The 23808-nt window shown below is 44.3% G+C and overlaps 1 protein-coding gene across 1 annotated transcript in view; it reads right to left on the bottom strand.

Annotated features, from left to right (window-relative positions):
* The window catches only part of LOC311492880 (uncharacterized protein), a gene marked incomplete at its 5' end in the record, with an annotated part of 263852 nt that extends 254784 nt beyond the window's left edge, over positions 1 to 9068 (bottom strand). The window contains one exon of the mRNA XM_084551312.1: positions 9002 to 9068. Coding sequence (XP_084407438.1) covers positions 9002 to 9068 — 67 coding nt within the window. The remainder of the gene's footprint in view (positions 1 to 9001) is intronic.
* Positions 9069 to 23808: the final 14740 nt, after the last annotated feature.

Below are 23808 nucleotides of genomic sequence, written 5' to 3'. Positions count from 1 at the left end.
ATTTTTTCTTGATATATATAAATGGCCATCTTTGCTTCACCAATGATGAAGTTTAAAAGCTGCCACATACTCTTGTCTTTCTTCTTCTGGCTTGCTCCATAAATAAATAGGGTGGAAGTAAAAACTACATTAAATAAAACAAAAACCTCCATTAAAAGAATAAAAAACGCTGTGAGCCTTTGACATTCATTAAAAATGTGAAACGTTGTTTTCCCTTAAACCACAGAAAGGGCACTGGTTGGACACAGAGGGATTGATGATTGAAATAAAAGAGTTCGATGCGATGGCTCCATAGAGGATTCGCCACTGTAGGTCTCCGGTTTTCTTCTTCAAGGGTTTACTGTACAGCGTCCTCCAACCTGGCGTAGCACCTCTGAATCTGTTCGCCCAGGCACAGATTGGCCTGGAGCTCAGGGTTCTCTCGTTTAGGGCTTTTACACACATGTTGTACAGGAGCTTTTTGTCCACGTTGTTCAAGTTTACCGTGTTCCCTCTCTTCAGTGGTACTTGATCAGACCGGGGGCTTATCCACACCCCCGGGAATGGGTCTGTTGGGTCTGGCTCTGCTCCCGATCCAAACTGGGTGAGGAGCGTCTTCTCTCTCACCGTCAGCTTGTCGCTCCAGAGTTTTGTCAGCCTCTGTATCATTCTGCTGGACCGGAGACCCAGGACACACCTCACGGCTTGGATGTTCGATAGGTCTGGTCCCGCTAAGTGGACCAGACGCTCCAGGTCCAGGACTCCGGCCCGAAGCAGAGCAGCCGTGAGTCCAGGCGTGGCTCCACTGGACACGGCCAGCCTCCCTCCATGGACCATAGGTTCTTTTAAAAGCCAGAACAGAGAGTTGGAGCTTGTTTCTCTGCTGCTTTTAAAAAGAGACAATACTTTAAAAACACTTTTATAAAAAGGAGGCCCCCCACTTAAATTTAAGGAATTAAAATCGGTTAAAATCAGAGCAGTATCCAGTCCCAGATGACTCACCTCTCTGAAGATATGACTGGCCACACCTCTCCACACCAGGTCTGACGGACCAGCTAAGAACTTCTGCAGGAACTGCAGCCTAAAAGCTGCAGTCCTGCTGGCCAGGTGGATGAGGCCCTGCCCCCCCTCCTCTCTTGGTAAAAACAACACCCCCTGTGGCATCCAGTGTCGTCCATCCCAAAAGAAATTGACTATTTTTTCTTGAATTTTCATTAGCAAATCTGTGGGAGGATCTAGACAGGATAGTTTGTGCCACAGGAGCGATGCTATTAAATTATTTAAAACCAGGACTCTGCCTCTATACGACATCTGAGGCAGTAGCCACTTCCATCTTTTAATTCTACCCACAACCTTGTCCTCAATCCCATCCCAGTTTTTGTTCTCCATGGCCTTGTTGCCCAGGAAGACACCAAGGTATTTTAATCCCTGAGTCTTCCAGGCCAGATTCTGGGGGAGGGCTGGGAGCCCACTGTGCCAATACTCAAAGGCAAAGGCTTCGCTTTTGCTCCAATTTACATTTGCTGAGGACAAGGTTTTATATTTATCTGTCAAAATGTTTAAAATGTTAACATTGTTTTGTGTTTTTACTAAAACAATGACATCATCTGCATACGCAGATAAAACAATGCTGCTGTTAAAAGTGGGTAAAATCAGTCCATTAATACTAAAACATATCCTAGAGAGGAGAGTGTGGCGTTCTCCAGTGGGTTCTTTCAACAGATAATCACACCAGAGAGCAATGACGGTTTGCATTCTTTATTTGACATCCAATACATTCACAGTCCTTTTCAGGGATGCGGTCCTCACAGCTGCCAACAGCCGTGTGCGGGACTCTGTATCGTGTCTTCTCTTTTCCAGGTCCAGCACGCTACTGTGTTTAAAAGGAGAGAGTGATTAGTCTAACAGGATGCAGGTGTGCCAATCACACTCACCTGGTGCTGCTCTCATGAGCCCTCTCCACACCTCTCTCCTGCAGCTGATGCACCACGCCCCCTCCACAGAGAGGTTCTAGGGAGAGTGCATAAAGCATCCCGGACAAGGCACTGCCCTGCCGGACGCCCCTCTGCACCCTGAAAGGAGCACACAGACTGCCGTTAAACTTCAGTAGACTCTCAATGTCACTGTACAACACACGGATCATGGCGATGAAACCGGAGCTGAACCCAAACCTCCTCATCACGTTCCAGAGGAAGCTGTGTTCAACCCGGTCAAAAGCCTTTTCCTGGTCCAGTGAAATCAGACCAGTGCCACTGTCCAATGAGCTGGAGAGCTCCAAAACGTCACCAACCAGGTAGACGTTGTCTACCATGGACCTGCCAGGCACGCAGTAGGTCTGATCCCGGTGGATGACCTGCTCCATGGCCCCTCTCAGCCTGGAGGCCAAAGTCTTGGACAGGATCTTGTAGTCCACGCACAGCAGAGACAAAGGCCGCCAGTTCTTCACCTCCTGCAGGTTTCCTTTCTTCTGTAGCAGAGCCAGGACGGCTCTGCGGCAGGACAGAGGGAGGGAACCAACAGCCAAGCTCTCATTTAGGACCAGGAGCAGGTCCGGACCCAGAATGTCCCAGTACTCCTATACTCTACTGTTAAACCGTCAATGCCAGGAGACTTCCTTCCTTGCATGCCTTGCAGGGCGGCCGTGAGCTCCTCCAGCTGGAGCGGTCGGCTCAGCTGGGTGTTGGTGTCAGCCGACACCTGAGGAAGTTCCCTGCAGAACTCCTCCTCCAGTTCCTTGTTCTCCTCATACTCCGCAGAGTAGAGGGCAGAGAAGAAGGCCACCGCTCTCCTCCTGATTTGGGCTGGGTCCGTAAGCTCCTGGCCCGTCTCTGACATTAGTGCGTGGATTTGTCTACTTTGGCCACGTTTCTTCTCCAGGCCGAAGAAGAAACCAGAGGGAGCATCCATCTCGTTGATATTCTGAACCCGGGACCGGACCAATGCCCCACCAATGGCAAGGGCCATCTTTTTGGAGTTGAGGACTTCAATATGTCCTCGATTTCCTGTGGAGTAGCCAAGTGCTTCTAACTCCACTATTTCACTCTCCAGGTCTTTGATTGATCTATGCGTGTACTGAGTGACATTGAGAGTGTACTGTTGACAAAGAAGTTTTATTTGCACTTTCCCATGGTCCCACCACTGTCTAAGGCTAGTAAACTTGTTTTTTCTCTCACTAAAAATAAGCCAAAAATGACTAAAAATCTCTTTAAACCCTTTATCTAAAACCAAAACAGAGTTAAAATGCCAGTATGCACTCCTCGGTATAACATTTTTAAAGTATATATCACATAAAACTAAAGCATGATCACTAAAACCAGAGGGTACAATACGACAATCCTTAAAAACATTAAAATAATGCTTAAAACAATAAAACCTGTCTAGCCTGGCAAATGAGATCCTATCTTCTGTTAGGTGGGACCAGGTGTACTGACGACAGTCTGCATGCATCCTCCTCCACACATCCACCAGGCGTGGGAGTAGACCAGTCGCTTCAGAGCGTGCTGGGAAGCTGGATGTGGCTCTGCATGGTTTCTGTCTAAAAATTATTTTCCGTGCAATTAAAATCCCCCCCTAAAATCACATAGTCCTCCATATTGCAGCAGTTCAGTCTTGTATTTATAAGTTCTAAAAAGCTCCTCCTCTCCGCTCCATTATTAGGCGCATAAATATTAATAAAAACCAGAGTAAAAGGGTCAAATTTAGCTTTCACTAGGAGGCACCTCCCCTCCACCACCTGCTCGACCTCCAGAGAGGATGGAGTAAACCTCCTGGAGAGGAGGATACCTACCCCACCACTCAGCGTGGTGTTGTGGCTTAAAACCACCTGTCCCTCCCACTCTTTGTCCCAGTCCCCCTCATTCCTCTGGTCACTATGAACCTCTTGCAAAAATAAAACATCAATCCTTTTAGTCCTGGCTGTGTCCAACACCAGTGCCCTTTTCCTCATGTCTCTTGCTCCGTTAATGTTCAGCGTTCCTATCTTAAAAACATCCATACCAAAAATAAAAGAAATAAAAACACAAACGTTAATAAATAAAAGCACAGACTTCATCATATTTACAGGTTAATTTGTTTTCTAACATTACTCAGATGTTTCTTGAGTCTAAAAATCTCCTGGTCAGTTAGATCTGATGAAGCTCTGTGCTTTATCACGTGTTTTGCGGACAGATAAAAGTTCAGCTTGTCAGAAAAATGCAGATCAAAGTTAAGTTTCTTTACACCTTTAGTTTTCTGGAGGAAAGTTTTTATCATTTCAGCTGGGTACAAATCACTGTCTTGACTTTTTTTTACTTTGGAAAGGTTTGTCTGTGTGAGAGGGAGAGAGAGTTCACTGCTGTCCGACATGGCTTCAAAGTCGCTGCTGTCTCCAGCAGCTGCTTCCACCTCCAGTCGGCCAGCCTTCCTCCCTCCCTCCACCTGCACTACGTTTTTGCGTTTCATTCTCCTCTGTGAGGCAACAGGTGTCCAGCCTGATGCCTCATCCACACCCACACACCCTTCACCAGCCATCACAGTCACACCACCCAGTGTTTCACACCCACACTCATCCTCCATCATCCCCTCTAGATCTGCATTTTCTTTTTCTTTCACCTCCCCTGTCTCCCTTACCTGCCCTGGCTCCATCTCTGCAGCTCCATCTCCTTGTTTTCCAGTTAACTCTTCCCCATCCGATCCGCTGGTTCGCCCCACATCCCCGGAGCTCCTCCGTCTCGGAGCCGGTACCGGTCCGACTCGGACAAGCCCTGGCTAGGTGTCCCTCTTCGCCACAGACAAAGCATTTTAGTTCCCCCGATGTAGCAAACAGAGTATAATCGTATTCATCCACTTTCACGATGAAACGATAATTAAACTCTTCCGCCTTGTTGTTTAATATCATGTAGACTTGTCTCCGATGCGACACCACATGGCGAAGCAGCGGAGACTTACATCCAGAGGGCAGCTTTCTGATGGGGGACACTACTTTGCCGTGTCGGGACAACTCTCTGAGGAGGAATTCGTCGCTGATGAAGGGGGGCACGTTGGACAGGATGATCCGGGCTGCAGGTTGTGTGAGCGGCTGCACCGCTTCAAACAGCCCGTTCACCGTCAGCCCCTCCTCCACCAGCAACCTCACCTGCTCCACTTTCTCCAGGAACAGGACCACGGCTCGGTTCATTCGGGCAGCCGACTTCACCGAGCCATGGCCGATCCTCTCCACCACGGCCAGGGCTACGTCCTCCACCGTGCAGGGCGAACCAGCAGCCAGTCTAACTCCATGCTTCCTGGATAAGGAAGAGAGACTGGAGGCCGCCATGATGGGCCCACCTGGCCTCATCCGCCGACTAGACGGCGTCTAGCTGCAAAAAACACCTAAAACTACACTCCACAACACTAAACTAATAATAAACTAACAAAACACAAATATCAGTTTATGAAAGGCTTCCATTAGTTACTGAAGAATGACAGAAAAAACATGTGCACTCACTGTTAATGGAATAGTTCTGTATTATTATCATACAATATTTGAAAATAGGCCACATTTTCTGTAATATTTGTGCTTTCATTTTAATGCTCGAACACTGAAGTGGCCCCCCACTGAGATGACAGAACCAGCAGTGGCCCCCAGATCATTTGAGTTTGAGACCCCTCCTCTACAGGCAGGGAGGGAGCTTAACCACACACAGACACATGACTCACTTTCATAACACTGCTGTATTACTGTTTAACAGAAACATATCACAAGCACCAGACTTCATTACCGATCAACTTCCATGATTGTCTCCTTCTTCCTTTTTTAAAGGTAAAATGCATGAAACAAAAACAATACTCTGCCCCCTAGTGGCGAGAATGAATACATTAACAAAGAGAAATGTAAGCAGGACATTAATGATGTAGCATCTATAAGAACACAGAAATCCATACATGCAGCATATCAACATGACACAGACAATGGATCCTTGACACTGTTTCTACTGGTTTCTATTAATCACCAGTAATCATCATCCATTGTGTCTTTGTTGTGTAAATACTCAGTAACAGCTGATCTCTACCTGATAATCAGTTTGATGAGGAAATGTTCATTTCGGAACAGTCACATTAGAACGAGACTAATGTTGAAACAAATACACTGACACTGTGATGATGATGATGGTGATGATGAGGACAGACTTGAGCTTCCACTGAGTCCTTCCTCTGTGGATACAGTCCTGCTGTTTGCTGAGTGTTGGAGGTCAGCTGCTACAGTGGGTTGCTCATGTCTGCTGGATGTCCAGCATTGTTAACTCCTGTCTGTCCTCAACAAACAGCAGCAGGACACTCAGAGTTCAGCTGGACACTGATCTGAGACATTTAAAGCTGCTGAGGATCAGCTGATTGTTCAGGAGGAAGCTGCTATGGATCAGGATTCAAATGATGTTTACGCCAACAACAGACCAACTATCAGACCAACTATCAGACCAACAGGTGTGTCCTTGTGTCCTCTGTTCCTGACTCCTTCGTCCTCCTGGTGTCCATCTGTGTGACAGAAGCAACAGAAGCAGGTGTGAGGTGTGAGGTAGCTGATGAGTGAAGAACAAACTGCTGTCAGACATTATCTACTGCACTCTGATCACATCACTCAGACCAGCTGTTTTCTAGAAAGTCTCATCAACAACATCTTTCTAAAAGTCAAACATCTGATCTGAGATCTTTCTCTCTCACATCAACAACCAGGAAGCAGCTTCAACTCTGATCAGAGACAAAGACACAAACTCAACTCTACTCACTCACCTGGAACTACATCCAGTCTGATGATGCTCCTCTTCTGGTTTATTTTATTCTGGATGACACTACACTCGTATATTCCACTGTCCTCTATCGTCACATTGTTCAGAATCAGAGACACGTCTCCATCCTTCATCTGTCTGTCCTGTAGATCCACTCGGTTCTGATAAGATGGATGCTGGGGTGCTGGATCTAACTGATCGTTACGATATAAAAGAACATATTCTTCTTCCTCCAGGTCAGTTCTTCTCCACTCTACGACTATGACAGGATCATTGTTCAGAGCATTACATGGTAGAGAGACAGTCTGTCCAGGATCAGCTGTGATGTTTGTCTGTCCTGAAGGAAACAAGACAGAGCAGAATGTTTGATGGTGATTCAGTTAATCAGACTTGTGAATAAACCACTTTCAATAAATCAGTTCAATAGAGAAGGCTTCAGAATGTTTGCTGAGAGGAGGATGAACAAATGAACAAACTAAATGAATAGAACCAAGAGAAATCATGAGCTGGTGGATTCAAGTAAAACAATAAGTTGATGGAAGAAGATCCAACAAGGATTGATGATGCAGCAAATGGAGCTGCTCTGTCCTCTGACCTCCATCATCAGACTGACTTCCTCTGAGGAACTGAGACAGGATCACTGACTCACATCAGCTGGGCATCCTCAGCTAGTATCACTGCTACTTATTAGGGGTGGGAATCTCTTGGCACCTCACGATTCGATTCGATTCCGATTCAGAGGTCAACGATTCGATTCTAAAACGATTATCGATTAATCTCGATTTTTTTTTTTTTTTAATGTACATTTCCATGCCTGATTTTAAATTTTGTGATATATATACACATATTTTAGTTTGGTCAGATTCTTAAATATGAGTTTGCTACTCAGAATTTGCAAATCACTTCCTACTATTGTGTTGATCATTAGAGAAAGAAAAACAGATGGCTGGCATCAGGAATGGGTCCCCTTTTTTTCTGTCAACTCTGGATGGTATCGTGAAATGTGTCTTCGCAAATTCATTGTATTTCCTAAGTATTTGATTTGAATTCCACAGACCTTACAAACGGTGTAAGTCTTGTCCAACTTGCCTCCAACCTCATAGAATCCAAAATGCTGCCATACGGCAGCTTTTAAAGAAGCCGGTGCAGGTCGTATGAGTCGAGCCAGAGAATGTCTAATAAGGGGAGAAGTTCCACTCTCAGTGAACTTCCGGCTTCTGAACTGTTCGTTACACTGGGTCTTAATAGAGTGGCGAGGCTCTCCGTAGACGGGCTCTGGTCTAGCGCTCGCCATTGCAGCCATTTTATCGCCGCTTAAACTTTTTTGCATGTAAACAACTCGCACGTGTGTTAAGTGCACATGCGTGTATAGCAGAGAATCAGCAGGCCAGAGAGTAGAGTTTTCTGTTGAGCTCCGCAGCAGGCGCACAGAATATTGCAGCAGGCGAACTAATTAAAAATTTTAATTTTAAAATTCCGATTATGAACTTATTTGAATCGAGACAAAATCGTTCAAGACAGAATCGAAATCCATCGGAGAATCGATTTTTTTTCCTACCCCTACTACTTATACTACAGTACTTGTCTGCACACAACATATAGAGACACAGATACAGGCTCTGGTCAGTGACCATCCACTTTTCTATCCTGGTACCATTATCCTACACCATGGAGAACCATGCTGTGATTGTCTGGGCTACTTTAACCCTCCTGTTGTCTTCCAGGCTCAGCTGGACCTGGTTATATTTAGTAATGCTACAGGTCACAACACACACATTCTCTCTGTTCTTCAAAGAAGGAGTTTTTCTAGTTCTACTTGTTTGTTCTCTTCTTTTTGAGCAATGACATCAGTCAGTTTAGACCTGAGGGTCCTGACTAATGTCTGACATGTACCAGTCAGTGGTTCTCCCTAATAACTCATCATTTCATGTCAATGAGGTTGATTTTCATAAATACAGGAGTAAAAGAAGTTTCACACTTGGTCATGACTTGGAATGAAGTTGTCTAAAACTATGTAACACAGAATGATGGGATCATTTTACACATGATGTTTTCTAAGCAGTTAAAACAGACGGTGAGCAGTAAACAGGAAGACAAGACGAAGGATCAACTAAAGAGCATTAGAGGAAATAACAGAGAGGAAGTTGATGTAGTAAATGATGACTACTAATGTTGGAGCTGCTGTAGAACATGTGGTTGATCAGATCTTCTAGATCCAGTCAGACTCTACGTTGTCTCCTGAACATGTCAGAGCTAAAGACGCTTTGGTTTCAACTCACCAGCAGAGACAGACAGGACGACGCTCAGTAAAGTCATGCAGAGAGACGTTGATGTTCCAGCAGACATCTTGTCTTCTTCTTCCTCCTCTGTTTACCTGACTTCAATCTATCAACCTGACTAGATCACATTCAGTGGAAGGTTGAAAGAAAACTGAAATAAAACTGAAATAAAACTAAAATAAACCTGAAAGTCTCTGACGCTGACGACTCGTCTGTCTTTCAGCCGCTAGCGCTCTATTTTTTTTTTATTTATAACCTTTATTTAACCAGATAAAAAAAAAAACCCATTGAGATCAAGACCTCTTTCACAAGGGTGACCTGGCCAAGAAAGGCAGCAGCACACGTCATGGTAATCAGGACAGACAAACAACCAGTAAAAGATGAAACATGAAAATATAAAAAATTTAAGATGCGAGAAATAAAGTGCAGAGGTTGTAGGTACAGTAAAAGTTAAGAACATAGGCACTGTTCGAACGATTTCCATTGAAGTTTTTTTAAAATAGAGCGGAAAGCTTCCAGTGAAACAAGTTCTGACATTTTCAGTTCAGATTGGAGGGCATTCCAAGCAGAGGGGGCAGAGAAGCTGAATGCTTTTTTACCCATTTCAGTTCGAACACGAGGAACAGTAAGATGCAGAATGTCATTCGATCTCAGGGCATAACGGCTTTTAGTTCTCTGAAGAAAAGTGCATAAATACATGGGAACCAAGCCAAGAAGAGCCTTATAAACTAAAGTCAACCAGTGTGTATAGCGTCTTATGTCCAGGGAAGGCATGCCAGCTTTTGCATACAGTTCACAGTGGTGGGTGAGGCGGCTACAACCAGTGATAAACCTCAGAGCACAGTGATAGACAGGAGTCAAGGACTGAAGGCAGCTGGTTGAAGCTGACATATACACAAGATCTCCATAATCAAGCACAGGCAAGAAAGTAGCTGACATCAGAAACTTCCGAGCTCTAAGGGAAAAACATGATTTGTTTCTGTAATAGAAACCAAGCTTCACCCGTAATTTGGAGATCAAATTTTTAACATGCAACTTGAATGAAAGCTCCTCATCAATAATGAGTCCCAGGTACTTATAGCTGGTAACCAGCTCTAGAGTTTCACCCCGGACAGTTCTGATTTTGGGGGTATTCTCCAAGGGAACAGATGACATTGAGAAAATCATTAGTTTGGATTTATCAGCATTTAAAACCAGCTTCAATTTCTCCAAACAAATCTGCACTTCATCAAAGGCGGACTGCAAAAATTCAAATGCCTGAGCAATCGAGTGTGAGCAGCAGTAAATTACAGTGTCATCTGCATAAAGATGGTATGAGGCATTTGACATGTTTGCACAGAGATCATTTATGTAAATTGTGAACAGAATGGGTCCTAAGACTGAGCCTTGAGGTACACCTTTTGTGACCTCAAGAAAGGTGGAGCTAACTCCAGCCATCCGAACACATTGTGTTCTATTTGCCAAATAATCAGCAAACCAAGAGGCAGCTTGTTTGGAGATGCCATTCTTGAAGAGAGTTTCCAACAGAATATTGTGATCCACAGTATCAAATGCCTTAGACAGGTCAATGAACAGAGCCACACAAAACTTTTTTGAGTCCAATGCCTCAAACACATCGTTAAGGACTTTTAGAGCAGCAGTAGCAGTGCTGTGCTTCTTCCTAAACCCTGACTGAAGGGGATTTAGAATGTTCCTCAGTTCCAAGAAGTCCTTCAGTTGATCACAGATCAATTTTTCAAATACTTTGGCTAAAATACATAATTTTGAAATAGGCCTGTAATTGTTAACAAGTGAGGGTTCACCACCTTTTAGCAGTGGGAGGACAAAAGCAGATTTCCAAACTTTAGGAAGTTTGTTTGTACTGAGACTTAGATTAAAAATACTCGTTAGAGGCTCAGCAATTAAGTCAGCAGCCAGCTTTAGAAAAAATGGATCCAAACTATCTGGACCAGCTGATTTTTTGGAGTCCAAATTTTTTAGCGCACTATGGACCTCAGAAATAGACACAGGTTCAAAATGAAAAGAACAATCAACAGGGAGACAGCTTTCAACAGAAGGTTCATCAGTTAAAATGGTGCTTTTAGAATCACTGTTAAAAAAATCAAACAAGTGCCCTGCTGAGATAAAATGTTCATTAAAATAATTTAACATGGCACATTTATCGGTCAGGTTTCCAGTGTCTTTGACCAAAAAGTTCGGCAGTTCATTTGAGGGCATAGCACCAGAAACAGATCTCACAACGTTCCAAAATTTCCTGGGATCATTTAAATTTTTGGTGGTTTCAGATAAATAAAATTCTGATTTAGCCCTCTTAATTAAGGAGGTACATTTGTTGCGGAGTTGACGAAAATTGAGCCAATCAGCCTCCAGTTTTGTTTTTCGTGCTCTGGCCCATGCAAGATCTCTTTCTTTGAGGAGGTTTCCAATTTCAGTGGAAAACCATTGATTGTTTCGCCCCTTTATCCTAAACTTACGTAAGGGAGCATGTTTATTGATTAACTTTAAAAATTCAGAATGAAAGAAATTCCAGGCCAGCTCAACATCATCAAGGAGGGAGATTCGTTCCCACTCAAAGTTGGACAAATCATGCAGAAAAGCCTGCTCATGAAAAAGTTTAAAATCTCTTTTAAGTAAAATTCGTGGTTTAGTTTTGGGAAGTTTGGCATTCCTGACCACTGCAATGGCACAATGGTCACTCAGATCATTTCCAAAAACACCAGCATCAGTATACCTGTGGGGGGTATTTGTTATTATAAGATCAAGGAGCGATGATCTTATGGGGTATTTAATGTTAGGCCGGGTTGGGCTGTCTATTAATTGGCTTAGATTTAATGAATCACACATCGATTTCAGGCCATCTGAGGCTGATGACAACCAATCAAGATTTAAATCCCCCACTAAGACAAACTCGCCAGAGTTTAACCCTGAGACATAGTTGTTTAAAGAATTTAGAGCCTCACTGCAGGCTGAGGGAGGCCTATAACAGCCCATGATTGTAAGGGACTGTCTCTGTTGAAATTCAAGTTTCAATGCCAAAAATTCAAACTGTTTGCTAATGGATACAGAGGAAAGGAGAGTAGTATGAAACTTATTTTTTATATAAATGGCTACACCTCCACCTTTCCTGGGACGATCACAGCGGAATACATTATAACCATTTATAGAGATAACCTGATCTGAGACTGATTTATTTAACCAAGTTTCAGACAACACAAGAATATCAGTTTCAGTTGTCTGTATCCAGATCTTAATTATATCAATTTTAGGGAGCAGGCTCCGGACATTGAGATGTAAGATGCCCAGGCCTGATCTGGCTTTGAATTCATCAGGGGTACTAATGTTTTTCAGAAAGGGCCCTGGGTTAGGCTGAACATTGCCTGATAGTAAGAGGAGAAGAAGGATAAAACATTTTCGTTTTATATTAGAAGTTGACTCCTTATCATCAATACTGGAATTTACCAAATCAATGAGTGAAGTTTCTGTGTGTATAAAACTGTCTTGCAAGACAGATATACACATCAAAGAAAGAAGAGATACGTGAATTTCTCCTGGCAAGCAACAGGACAGCATTGGATGTTGGTCCAATTTACCAATAGCCAGTGAGGTGCTGGTCACTGACCTGGAAGGACCCAAGGGTGTGTGGGGAGCATGTCCTTGAACCCCACTACCACAGTTCGACAAAACCGACCCACGAGAAGCAAATGAAAATACAAGAAACAGTGCAAAAATGAGCTTCATTGTTTTGTCTATAGATATAATGATAAGTAAGGCAAACAACAGATAACATTTGGAGCGCAGCAAATGGATTTAGCCAACAGGTTCGCGCTCCTCCAGCGAGCTCTAGCGGCTAGCGGACTCCGACGGCTAGCGGCTAGCGAGCTCCGGCGGCTAGCGGCTAGCGGGCTCCGGCGGCTAGCGGCTAGCGAGCTCCGGCGGCTAGAGGGCTCCGGCGGCTAGAGGGCTCCCACCAATGGTTTGCGGGCTCCAGCACCCAGCAGATTCCGGCAGCCAGTAGACTCCAACCAGCGGGCTCCAGCGGATAGCAGGCTCCAACCAGCGGCAGGTCGACTCCAGCGGACAGCAGACTCCAAGCAGCGGTATGCGGGCTCCAGTGGCCAACGGATAGCCACAGTGGCTACAGGCAGCCGAATACCTGTTTGCCAGCGGACAGCAGCTCACGACATCAGGAGGATCCAGCCCAACATCCAGAGCCAGTAGGTAGACCAGAGATCAGATCAGTCCGGAGACGCCGACGCCGAGATAGCCTCCCATCGATCTACAACCCACGACGGAGGACCACCTGAACGGCGGCGGGAGAGTAGATCACAACCTGGACGAGTCCGGGAAATGGCCCACAGGAACGAGACAGATTTCCAGCGAGGTGACGAGGTGTCACACAGGGATCCGCACAAGAAAAGCGGGCTTTGTTGTGCTGGGGGTTTTGGAAGCCAGTAGTAGCAGGTAGGCTACATATGGTAAAACCTCAGTTGCGACTCCTTAACTCGCAGTGTGGTGTAATTTATAAAATCGTTCAAGGAATTTAAAGGGATAATAGAAACGTAATGGTAGATCATTAAGAACGCTTCAAAACCTCATTTAAAAACGACCTAAAACAACCATAACCAGGAAGGTGGAGCAACAGAGGTGGAGGTGGAGCAACGGACAATAACGAAACCATAAAGAACTGAGTCACTACAAACAGAAAGTAAAGAGATGCTCTGAGTGTCACTGATAATGATCTCCATGACAACGATAACAACATATCTCACCTGTCCATCATTGTCTACCATCACGTAGAGAGCTTCCAAATGAATGAAGAGCATGTAAAGTGTATATTTGACATTAGTATATTAATGATTAAACTCCAACACTGGATGAAAGAGGAAACATGTTCTACGTTTCGGACAAAGTAGCTACTATAAGCATTTACACATTCACACACAAACGTATATATTGAGGAAACCGATAGGAACTAAAAACAACGTCTGATTACATTCTGAGTGTTAATGTTACAGACGTTGTTTTTGGTTCCTATCGGTTTCCTCAATATATACGTTCGTGTGTGAACATGTAAATGAGAGGCATTAACAGCACTTTGCAGAAGACGCTTAATAAAGTTCATTCCATTGACTCGTATTGGTTCGCGAGTCTCCCCCAATATGGCGGCGACGTTGACGTATCGCAACAACGGACCAACCCACTCAATGAGGCGTCTACGTATATATGTCTATGAGACAAACAGCACAGCCCAGAGCCATAGAGAGAGAGAGTTGCGACACTCTTTGATGTCGCCGCTATGGCTGTCACGTGGTTCATGTAAACCCAATTAGTTCCTAAACATGCGCTGGCTGTCATGTTCTTCTATGGGACAGACAGCAGCGATTGCATTATTGAACGGTAAATATAAAATAGAACACACACCCAAGTACTTTCTCAGCTGTTATTACATTATTACATTTTTGTTAATGTCAGTTTTGCATTTGGAGAGGCAGGGTGACAACGAAAAACTTACTTACATAAGTTTTAGGCTACATGGAGGGAAAAGCTTAGTGTTCATGTTCGCATGCAGTAACGGTTTTAGGCACGGGCGAACCGGGCAGCCGCCCGGGGCGGCATTTTTTCAAGACACAAGGGGGGCGGCACGAGAAAAAAATAAAATAAACAAATAAATCCGCGCCGCTACATGGTTTTCTATTATCTGTCATATCTGTGTAGGGAATTGGCAAATTGTCGCCCCCTGCTGCTGCAGGCGCCCCTGCTGCTGAGAAGGTGCCGTGCACAGAAGCTGTGCGTGAGAAAGGGAAAGGGGAGGGGGGCGCGGGGGACAGTTCACCTCTGGGTCTATCCCAAATTGAACGGGGGGGGTCCACTGTATAAAAGTTAGTAACACCTTCACTTTCTTCCATGTAACGCACATTTCATTCATAATATAATAAATAGGCCTATAATTCCTGCACGTTTTGGTTTTTATGAATTATGTGAAATGGCCAAATAAAAATAGGTAATACAAAACGATTATGTGGTCACCAAGGTGAACTGGTTTAGTCTTGACTTCTGGTCGTGAGTGACAGCGTTGGAGGATGGAAATCTGTTGATTGTGGAGTGTCAAATAAACAGAGATGGACAGAAAAAGGAAAGATAAAGGTCTGCTATGTTCTCTCTGTATGATTACAGTATCATGTCATGAATGAAGGGCTAATGTTAATTGGTGGTAAACGTTTGTTAGCCTTTTACTATGATGCTTGCAATGCTTATACAACAGTAATTCATCTTAACAAACACCAGGTCTAATTTCACCATGAGATTGTGCTTTGCAACAAAACTGTTACAAGTTCAGTTCTTATTTATTTCCATCACGTTGGGTCCTGTCATTAGCCAACGAAAATTTCATATCTGTAGGTAGTTACAAAGATGAACATTTACCATTTGCTACAACTCTATTTCATGTCAAAACATTGTTTAACCAACCAAAAGTAAGCCAAGCATAGAACTGGAGGCAGTAACCAAGGAGCTAATTGTTCCTCCCTGAAAGATAGATTAGTATAACGTCTAATGACAGACACTTAGAGTTTAAGGGCATGTTCATTTAAATTTGTTTAAATTTGCAATTCATGGACGTTCTTTTCTTTAAGCCCACGCGCGCCGGGGGGGGCGCCCGGAGGTGGTCTCGCCCGGGGCGCAATGTAGAACCGCCACTGTTCGCATGGGTAGTAGCACTGGCTTCAGAGGCTCTAACTTAACTTTTCCATATCATTCATCTGATGGTAGACGTCTCATGATATTCATTTGAGCACAACTGGGCTGTAGTAGGCTATTGATTCCCGTGATTTTGCTTATAAATTCCGATTCAGCTATTAGCCTACCTTCGTGATAACGCAAAGAAGTCTGCCATGGCGGTCCGTTCAGAATTCGTCTAGAAGCTAGCTCACTTCTTCTGATGAGTGGCCACCCCCAGGACCACAACGCCACACTCGCCAGTCCTAAAATTCCCGTCATTCCTAATTAAATAACCCTCGCTCAAATCACGAGTCACGACAATGCCTTGACATACGGGATAGCAATCTATCAGCATCTCATCAAGCATCAGCAAGTAGCGCTGGGCAAATTGTACACTAGCCAAGTGAACATGGAACAGGAACTGTACAACAAATTAAGTACAGCCAACATGTCACATAATTAAAAGTTAGTATATCCCAAAATTCAATTCAATAAAAGTTGCTATAAAGGTGGTAGCGATTCATCACCGAACTACCTTCACAGCAGGGGAAGTCGCGCTGGCTAATTAGCTAGCAGGCAATGCTAGAAAATTGGTTGAAACAACCAAGATAAAATATAAATAATTACGCTGTGCATATACAAATGAAGACTAGTATAAGCATCGCAAAGGGCCTCTGATACAATATAGACAGTTGACAATTCAAAAGAGGTCGATATTTCAGCAGCTTAGCTCTGGAACAACTCAACTCGCAGCAATGTAAGTGAATGACGTCCAACGCCCAAATGACAGTGTTTGGAACTAATCCGACTTTCAAATCCGGAAGTAGGCGGTTAAAAGCGCCGCCATTTTTTACAACGGAGGTCTATGGGAGTGTCGCAACTCTCTCTCTCTATGGCACTGGCACCGACTCGTCTTCAGAGGAGAGTGCGCATGCGTCTGTTGTGCTGCAGCCTTTCTACTAAATGACGTGACTTCAGAGGAACTGAGGACAATAGGCGCGTTCGACTTCATGCAGATCTGTGCAGATCTGACTTGACGTGATGCATGCTGGGTAGAACAAGTTCATTTTAACCAATCATATTCGAGATCTATGAGCATGACAACCCAGCATGCATCACGTCAAGTCAGATCTGCACAGATCTGCATGAAGTCGAACGTGCCTATTGACTCTTCTAGATATTCAGAGTCTGGCTTTGACCTGATGGTTTTCTACATCTATGCTCCTCTTCAGGTTCCTTTCTGACCTTGGATCACTACACGACCTTTTCATTTCAGTCTTAATCAGTTCAAAGCTCCCTTACAGTCTTTCTTTTCTCTCTAAATAACATGATGTTCAGTGTTCAGTTTAACTGGAACATGTCTGATCATCTGTCAGTCATATATACTGGTGGAGTCATTAGATTCTCAGAAATGTAGAATAGAGCAAAAAGTGAAAAATGATCTCAACCGTCCACTTTTGGCTAAATGGATGCTACGCTAACAAAGTCTGAAGAAACACATTTACAATGTTGTATGTTTTACTAACAGGAACATCTGTGACAAACTCATATTGTGCATCTGTTGGTCACTCCACTTTGGCACCATGGATGGGAGAGCTCACCAGAGTGGGAAATATTCTCCCTAAAGCCCCTAGAGGTCATGAGGTCATCATACTGGATATCACTGACTCTAAGAAGGTAAACATTGTTCTAGTCTATGGATGTTAGGATACTTTGACTCTATACATGTGCTGAACCTCAGTCAAAGGTTGAGAATGCAACCCAGGTGGTCTCCTCCCTTAGCTCCGCCTCCTGCCAGGTGCAGTATAAAAGGCTTCAGGTGGATCAGTTCAGCCTCTCTTGATGGTCCCTGGTGGTGGGAATTCCACTTTCCTCATGTTCCAACGTCTACATGAGCAGCGTGAGCCAGTGGGAGCAGCACTTGCATCACTAACAACAGATGTGGTGCCACTAAGCTGTATGGACTACGAGGCTGTGGCTGAATGCCTTGAGGTTCTGGGGCCGCTGTCTCTGGCTACTACTGAGCTTTCAGTAGAGAAGAAGGTGTCAGCATCCAAGCTCATACCCATCATTCCTATCAAGTCCACATCCCTACTCCATCCATGCTCACAGCTGCTGAGACTAAATCTGCTGCACTTATCATTGACAAGGTGCAGTGTTGAAAACATTCAGGTCCTGTCAACGGCGACTGTTCTTGAGCCACGTTTCAAAACAATAACATCTGTCAACCAGACCAATGCACAGGAGGCAGTTACCAGAGTCACAGCAGAATGTGCAGGACTGAGGAGATCAGAACATGTCCCACCCTCAACATCAGCTAATAGCGTTCTCTTTATCTGATCATTGCTTGTATATATGCTCTATCAAACATCTGGATGGATTTCCATTTGTTTTACAGTCCACAACAGAGGAAGTCCCTGGTCCCTCAACACAAGAGGCTGACCCTGACAACCTGTGGGAACGTCTGGACTGCTGAGTTGCTTGGTTGCATTAGTCTGTAGAAAAACCTTCTTTGAGACAAAAACACAGACAATGGATCTCACCTTCTTCTGTTCCGATTTCTTGCAGGTGAAACTCAGAGAGTCCAGAAAACAGTGGAGGTTCAGTGGTCTTTATCTGAGTCCTACCTCTCCAGAGGAGAAGACCCATGAAATACTGGCAGCAAAGGGCGGCAGTTTATCCCAATCTGTACAAGCTTGACAGACAATATTTACACATGCCTGCAACGTCTGTCCCATGTGAGAGGGTCTTCTCCAAAGCTGGAGAGGTGAGAAGTAAGAAGAGGAACAGACTAAAACCCAAGTCTGCTGAAATGATCTGGTTTTGAAATAAAAATCTGTCAACCACCCAAATCCTCTTCCCAGTCTCACAAGCATTTAGTACAGCTACTGTCATCACAGTCCCTAGATGCACAAGCATTTCACTTTTTATTTAGTCATTGTTTTGTATTTCTATCAATCTTATAAAAGCATCTAAAACATACAGTATTATATGATGGCTAACTCATACAAGTATATTATTATTTACTATAAAAGAAAAAGAAATCCAGCATTTCTAGATGCACATACTGTAGATCCTTTATTGTTGAACAAACACAACAGAGTCTTTGTGTTTCACGAGCCTTTGTCCTGTTTCATGTGAATGCTATGTCTAATATTATCCAGCAGATGTGGCCACATTTCATTTGATCAAATGCTTCCAAACACTGAACCATTTCAACACAACTGCTTCAGATTGATTCAGTGCTTCAGTTTCTCCATCACTAGATTAAACCATAAGAGTGAAGAAGTATCTGTAAAGAAGTGTGCTGTTAGATCATCAGTGGTCAGGCTGGGAGTTGGTGCAATAGTGAGAACAGTGAGTGGTTGGAGTTGAACTCTTACCTGTCCAGTCTGTGTCTGCTCCAGGGTGCGCGGCTAAAAGATTCCCCCGGGTACACGGACTCAGTCCTAAAGGTTCCGGCAGAGAGCAAGCAGCAGGATGTTCTAAATATGATGTGTTATTAGTAAAGAGGAACGTTGTCAGTGGTGAGACAGTCAGGTGATAATATTTCAACTTCCCTCTGAGTGGATCAGTCCAGTGATCAGGACCAGGGACACAGGATTTAAGACACCAGCTCCAGTCTGATCTCACAGGACAGATATCAGTCTGTGTTTGTTGATGTTGTTGTTGAAAGCTGACCAGAGGCTGCTGCTTCTCTTCATCATCATCACCATCATCATCATCATCATCATCATCTGTTTCACTAGATTCTAATGTTGTCTTCACACTTCCAGCTGGTTTGCTCCGGTCTACATCACTTGATGAGTTTGATCAGTTTCTTTTCACTCAGAGGAAACATTCATTACTATCAGTCATGTGAGAACGTTCACTCCACATGTTGGTCAGATGTATCTGTTTACAACTACAGCATATATCTTTATCTATGTTTGTTTAATTGAAATCAATAAAAACACACCCTCCTCTGCCACTGCAGGACACATGAACTGAACTTTAAAGCATGCATATGTGCTTCCTGGGGGTCTGTGGATGGTGTCAGGAGAAAAGGCTGGCAGGCATAGCCCCTGTCTCCTAGCAACACAGCAGAGAGTTGACCTGTCAACACAACATGTCATCATTCCAGCCTCATAAACAGAGAGACAGTGGTTATTAACAGGGGCTGTGTGGCTCACCTTGTGATAGGCGCTGCTAGATCTGGAGTCATGGACTGAGCCAGGCCATTGTGATCAGACAGTCAGCACTGCAGAGCATCTGAGATCACAAGATGAGGACTATTAAACCAATCAGTGCACATCACCAGCAATGGACAGAGTTCACCTGAACATTAAAGCTGTGAAAGGCTCTCACAAGAATGGCCACGCCACTGTCAGAGCAGAAAGGAAGATTATTTGTATTGAACATGTGTCATCTTGTTGGAGCTGGGTTTGTGTTCCAGTCAGCATACAGTGAGCATTGAAGGCAGAACTCACCTCCTGCTCCACTTGCTTTATCTCCAGCTCCACTTTTCTAATCGTCCTCTTTTTATTTCAGACTCCAGTGAAAGGTTTTCCATCTTTTTCTTCTTGTGCTGCATGTCTACATCTGACAGTTGGATCTGGTTGGCATCCAACTGTCTGATAGCTCCTGAGTTGTGTAAACACATGGAGACAGTGGAGAGTCCTTCCATTAATACTCACTATGTAGCCAGGCTGCCTTTCCCCCTCAACAGCATCTGGCTCCTGTTACACAAATGACACTTTGGGATTGTGTGATTGTGTGTGGGCTCCAGATGACGACTCCTCCTCACACTGCATGAATTAATAGTCTGAATCTAAGAAATAAATACCTGGTTTGAGCAGATATAGACTAAAACTAAGTGAAATAATCTGCCAGTGCAGTGAGAGAATCACACTTGGTGAGATTTCTTGAGATAAGAAAAAATAAACACATATTAGGCAAGTGAGAAGAAATCTCTTCAAGTAAGTAGTTAAACACTCGTTCCAAGTTCTGTGTGTAGGTCAAATCATCTCTAAACTAGCTTTTCAGTTCTTATCTGACTTTTTGTTTCTTCCTCAGACTGAGTGAAAGAACCATAAATCCAGAGCAACTTAACCAGATGATTCTTCTTAGTTCAACAGTTCTGATCAGCTTTGGTCATAAATCAATACACAGCATTTACACCAAATGAAAGTCACACACAGAGAAGATTGACAACAACATTTATTTGAAGTGCTTGCAGAACAGCTGGATTACAATGTTTACAATTAGAACATCAAAAAGCTCCCTGTGAACCCTCAGAGGTAACAGAGGCTAGAACCTCATTATCTCTGGGAACATTTAATCAGACAGAACATGGTAGTCAAGGAAATAAACTACTTAGCATCAACAACAGTAGACAGCAAGCCTTCAGTATATGTGTCAAACTTATAAAACACAGGGGCTTCAGTTTTGTCCCCCCCCCCCCCCCCAAGCCTGAACAGGTCTATTTCTTAGTGAAAGCGTTCCACTCTGCTGTGGCTCTTTTGTACGAGCCTGTGGCGTCTCGTCGCTGGTGGACACCGTCCTGTGAGACTTGTGTCTGAATGACAGAGAGAAGGGTCGCCACACACTCAGGACAGGTGAGATGCAGGGTGTAGTAATAACCCGTCACATCCAGCAAACCTTCACCCAGCTCTTCTTTGTGTTTCCAGCTGCCAGAAGACAGCGGGACCCGTCAGAGACCAGGACAGGGCTGAAGAGAGTTCTCTCCTGGAGGTCGACGGCTGAAGAAGGAAACAGAAAACACAAGTTTCTTCAGGGTACGCTGACAAACTGAACAACTGCTTGGGCCAGTGGACTGAGATGTTTTAACACCGTTGTGTTCATCTACAGCTCTGGAACAAAACAAGAGACCACTGCAACATGATCCGTTCTGATGGTTTGGCTATTTATAGGGATGTGTTGGAGTAAAATGAACATTTCTGTTTCCTTCTATAAAGTGCTGACAACATTTCTCTCAAATCTGAAATGAAAATATTTCCATTTCGATCATTTATTGGCAGAAAATGACAAGTGGTCAAAATCAGAATAAAGACGCAGCGTTTTCAGACCTGGAATAATGAAGAGAAAACATGTTGAGGTTAGAAATCATTACTGGTGGGATCATCTCAGTCTTTAATCACAGCAGTGGCTTTTATAATCTTCCTGATAGAATCAGATGTGGTTGAGGTGATCAGCTGATCAGTGTCTCAGTCAGTAGAGTGAGGAGGCTTGTGTTGGAGTCCAACAAACACTGGGATGGACTGGCTGCCATAGATGGAGAGATGCTGCTGCTGCTTTCAGAAACATTGGTGGGAGTGGTCTCTTCATTGTCTCCAGAGCTGTATATATCTATGAACACAACCATACTGACATGTGCTTTATTCAAACGGATCATTTCTGCTCTAAAGACAGGAGAGAACATGAAAAGAACTTGTGGCTCAGTCACTGTTTAAAGAGTGTGTGCCACTAAACACTTAGAGGATTCATTCTTCTGAACAAACTCAGCTGAAGGACATGAAGCAACGCCTCACTGGCCTGTCCCATCTTCTGAGGCGGCGCAGACTGTGAGGGGAAGAGTGAGGGTAGCGCCCTGAACAAGGAACACAATAAATCAAGTTTGAGTTCAAAGTCAGCGTCTGATGAGCTTTCTTTATGGTCAGGTGATAAAAGATGCTTTGCAGTGAACAGCTCTGTCATTGTGTTCTCATTGAATCAGTGTTGTGCATTGACAGCAGCTCTATGAACTGTGTCTGCTGAGACAGCTCCATGTGTTAAAGACAGCAGAGTTACTTACCTGCACCCAGGCTCATGGGCGGCTTCAACACTTTCCTCCAAACACCATCAAACTGCACCGTGGAGCACAAGTCGGCCCATCTCTTCTTTGTTTCATTCATCAACTGGCCGTCGTCCTCATCCAGAATCCGCCGCAGCTCATCCATCACCTGCAACGACGCAAATAAGAAGTGTTAGAGTCTGCAGCGATGCTAACTCTGTGGAGAAGCCTGAAACAACAAGTGCATACGTGATGAAGCTCTTTGAAACATGCACACGCCTCAGAAACCTCTGCTGCTCTGTCGTCTTCTTTCACAACGTCACTGTCAATGAAGGCTCTTCTCACCTGAAACTCCAGCTCAAGGATCTGGCACACAGCATCTTGGTTGGGTTCTGGTTTCTGATCCGTCTCCTGCAGAGTCTTGTGATGCCTGGCCTGTGTTGCCAGACTGTCTTTGTCCACTAAAAGGAGACACAAATCAGCAGCAGGTAGTGGACATGTCCTCTGAATGATACGACAGGTTGAAGCAGCAAACACAACATTTACTGTCATTTCTACACAATGGAATCAAATAAGTGAAAACTACTGTCACATCCCAACACATCAGAGCCTGATCATAACTTCAATGTACAGTTGAAACACCTGTAATCTATCATTAGATACTAAACTAGGACAGTATCACCTGGCCTTGGTGTCACCTGAAGCGTGGCCTTCAGAACTGCTCCCAGGTGGCAGAAGAACTGTTGATGCACCACTTGAGTCTGCGTCATCATCTTGTCCCTGGTCCCTTGGAGACAAGTCAATGTGACGTCTTCTCTCTGGTCTGGGCCCCTGCCTCTTCTGTGGGGACGTCCCATTCAGAATGCTCTTCTGAAGATAACTGTACCTGCTCAGCTGTGGTGGAAAAAGGCCCTGGTTGAAAAAAACCCTTTGAATATCACACAACAATCCAATAATCTATGTGTCACTTCCATGTCTGATGGGTCATCTTTCTCCTGTAGCATGGGATAATACTCCACTAGTCTCTCAGCTATTGTGGTGACCTCACTGGAGAACTTCTCTCCTTGGTGACTTGCTCTCAAGATTGTTCCTCACCAGCTGCATCTCATCTCAGCTCTCTGGACACGGCAGATTCCTCCTCTCTACCAGAGCAGACCATCTCAACATGGTGGTTCCAGCTCAGTGTCTGTGTAGACCACATAGCTGTAGGGGGGGGGGGGGGGGGGGGTACTGGAGGTGATCCTTGAAGTGACGACACAGTTCCTGTTTCACCTGGGCCAGCTTTGTCTGGTAAAGCAGCATTCTCATCCTCAGATAA

The sequence above is a fragment of the Chelon labrosus genome (genome assembly GCF_963514085.1).
Source record: "Chelon labrosus genome assembly, chromosome: 1".
NCBI lineage: Eukaryota > Metazoa > Chordata > Actinopteri > Mugiliformes > Mugilidae > Chelon > Chelon labrosus.
This window is presented reverse-complemented; position numbering and strand designations above follow the sequence as displayed.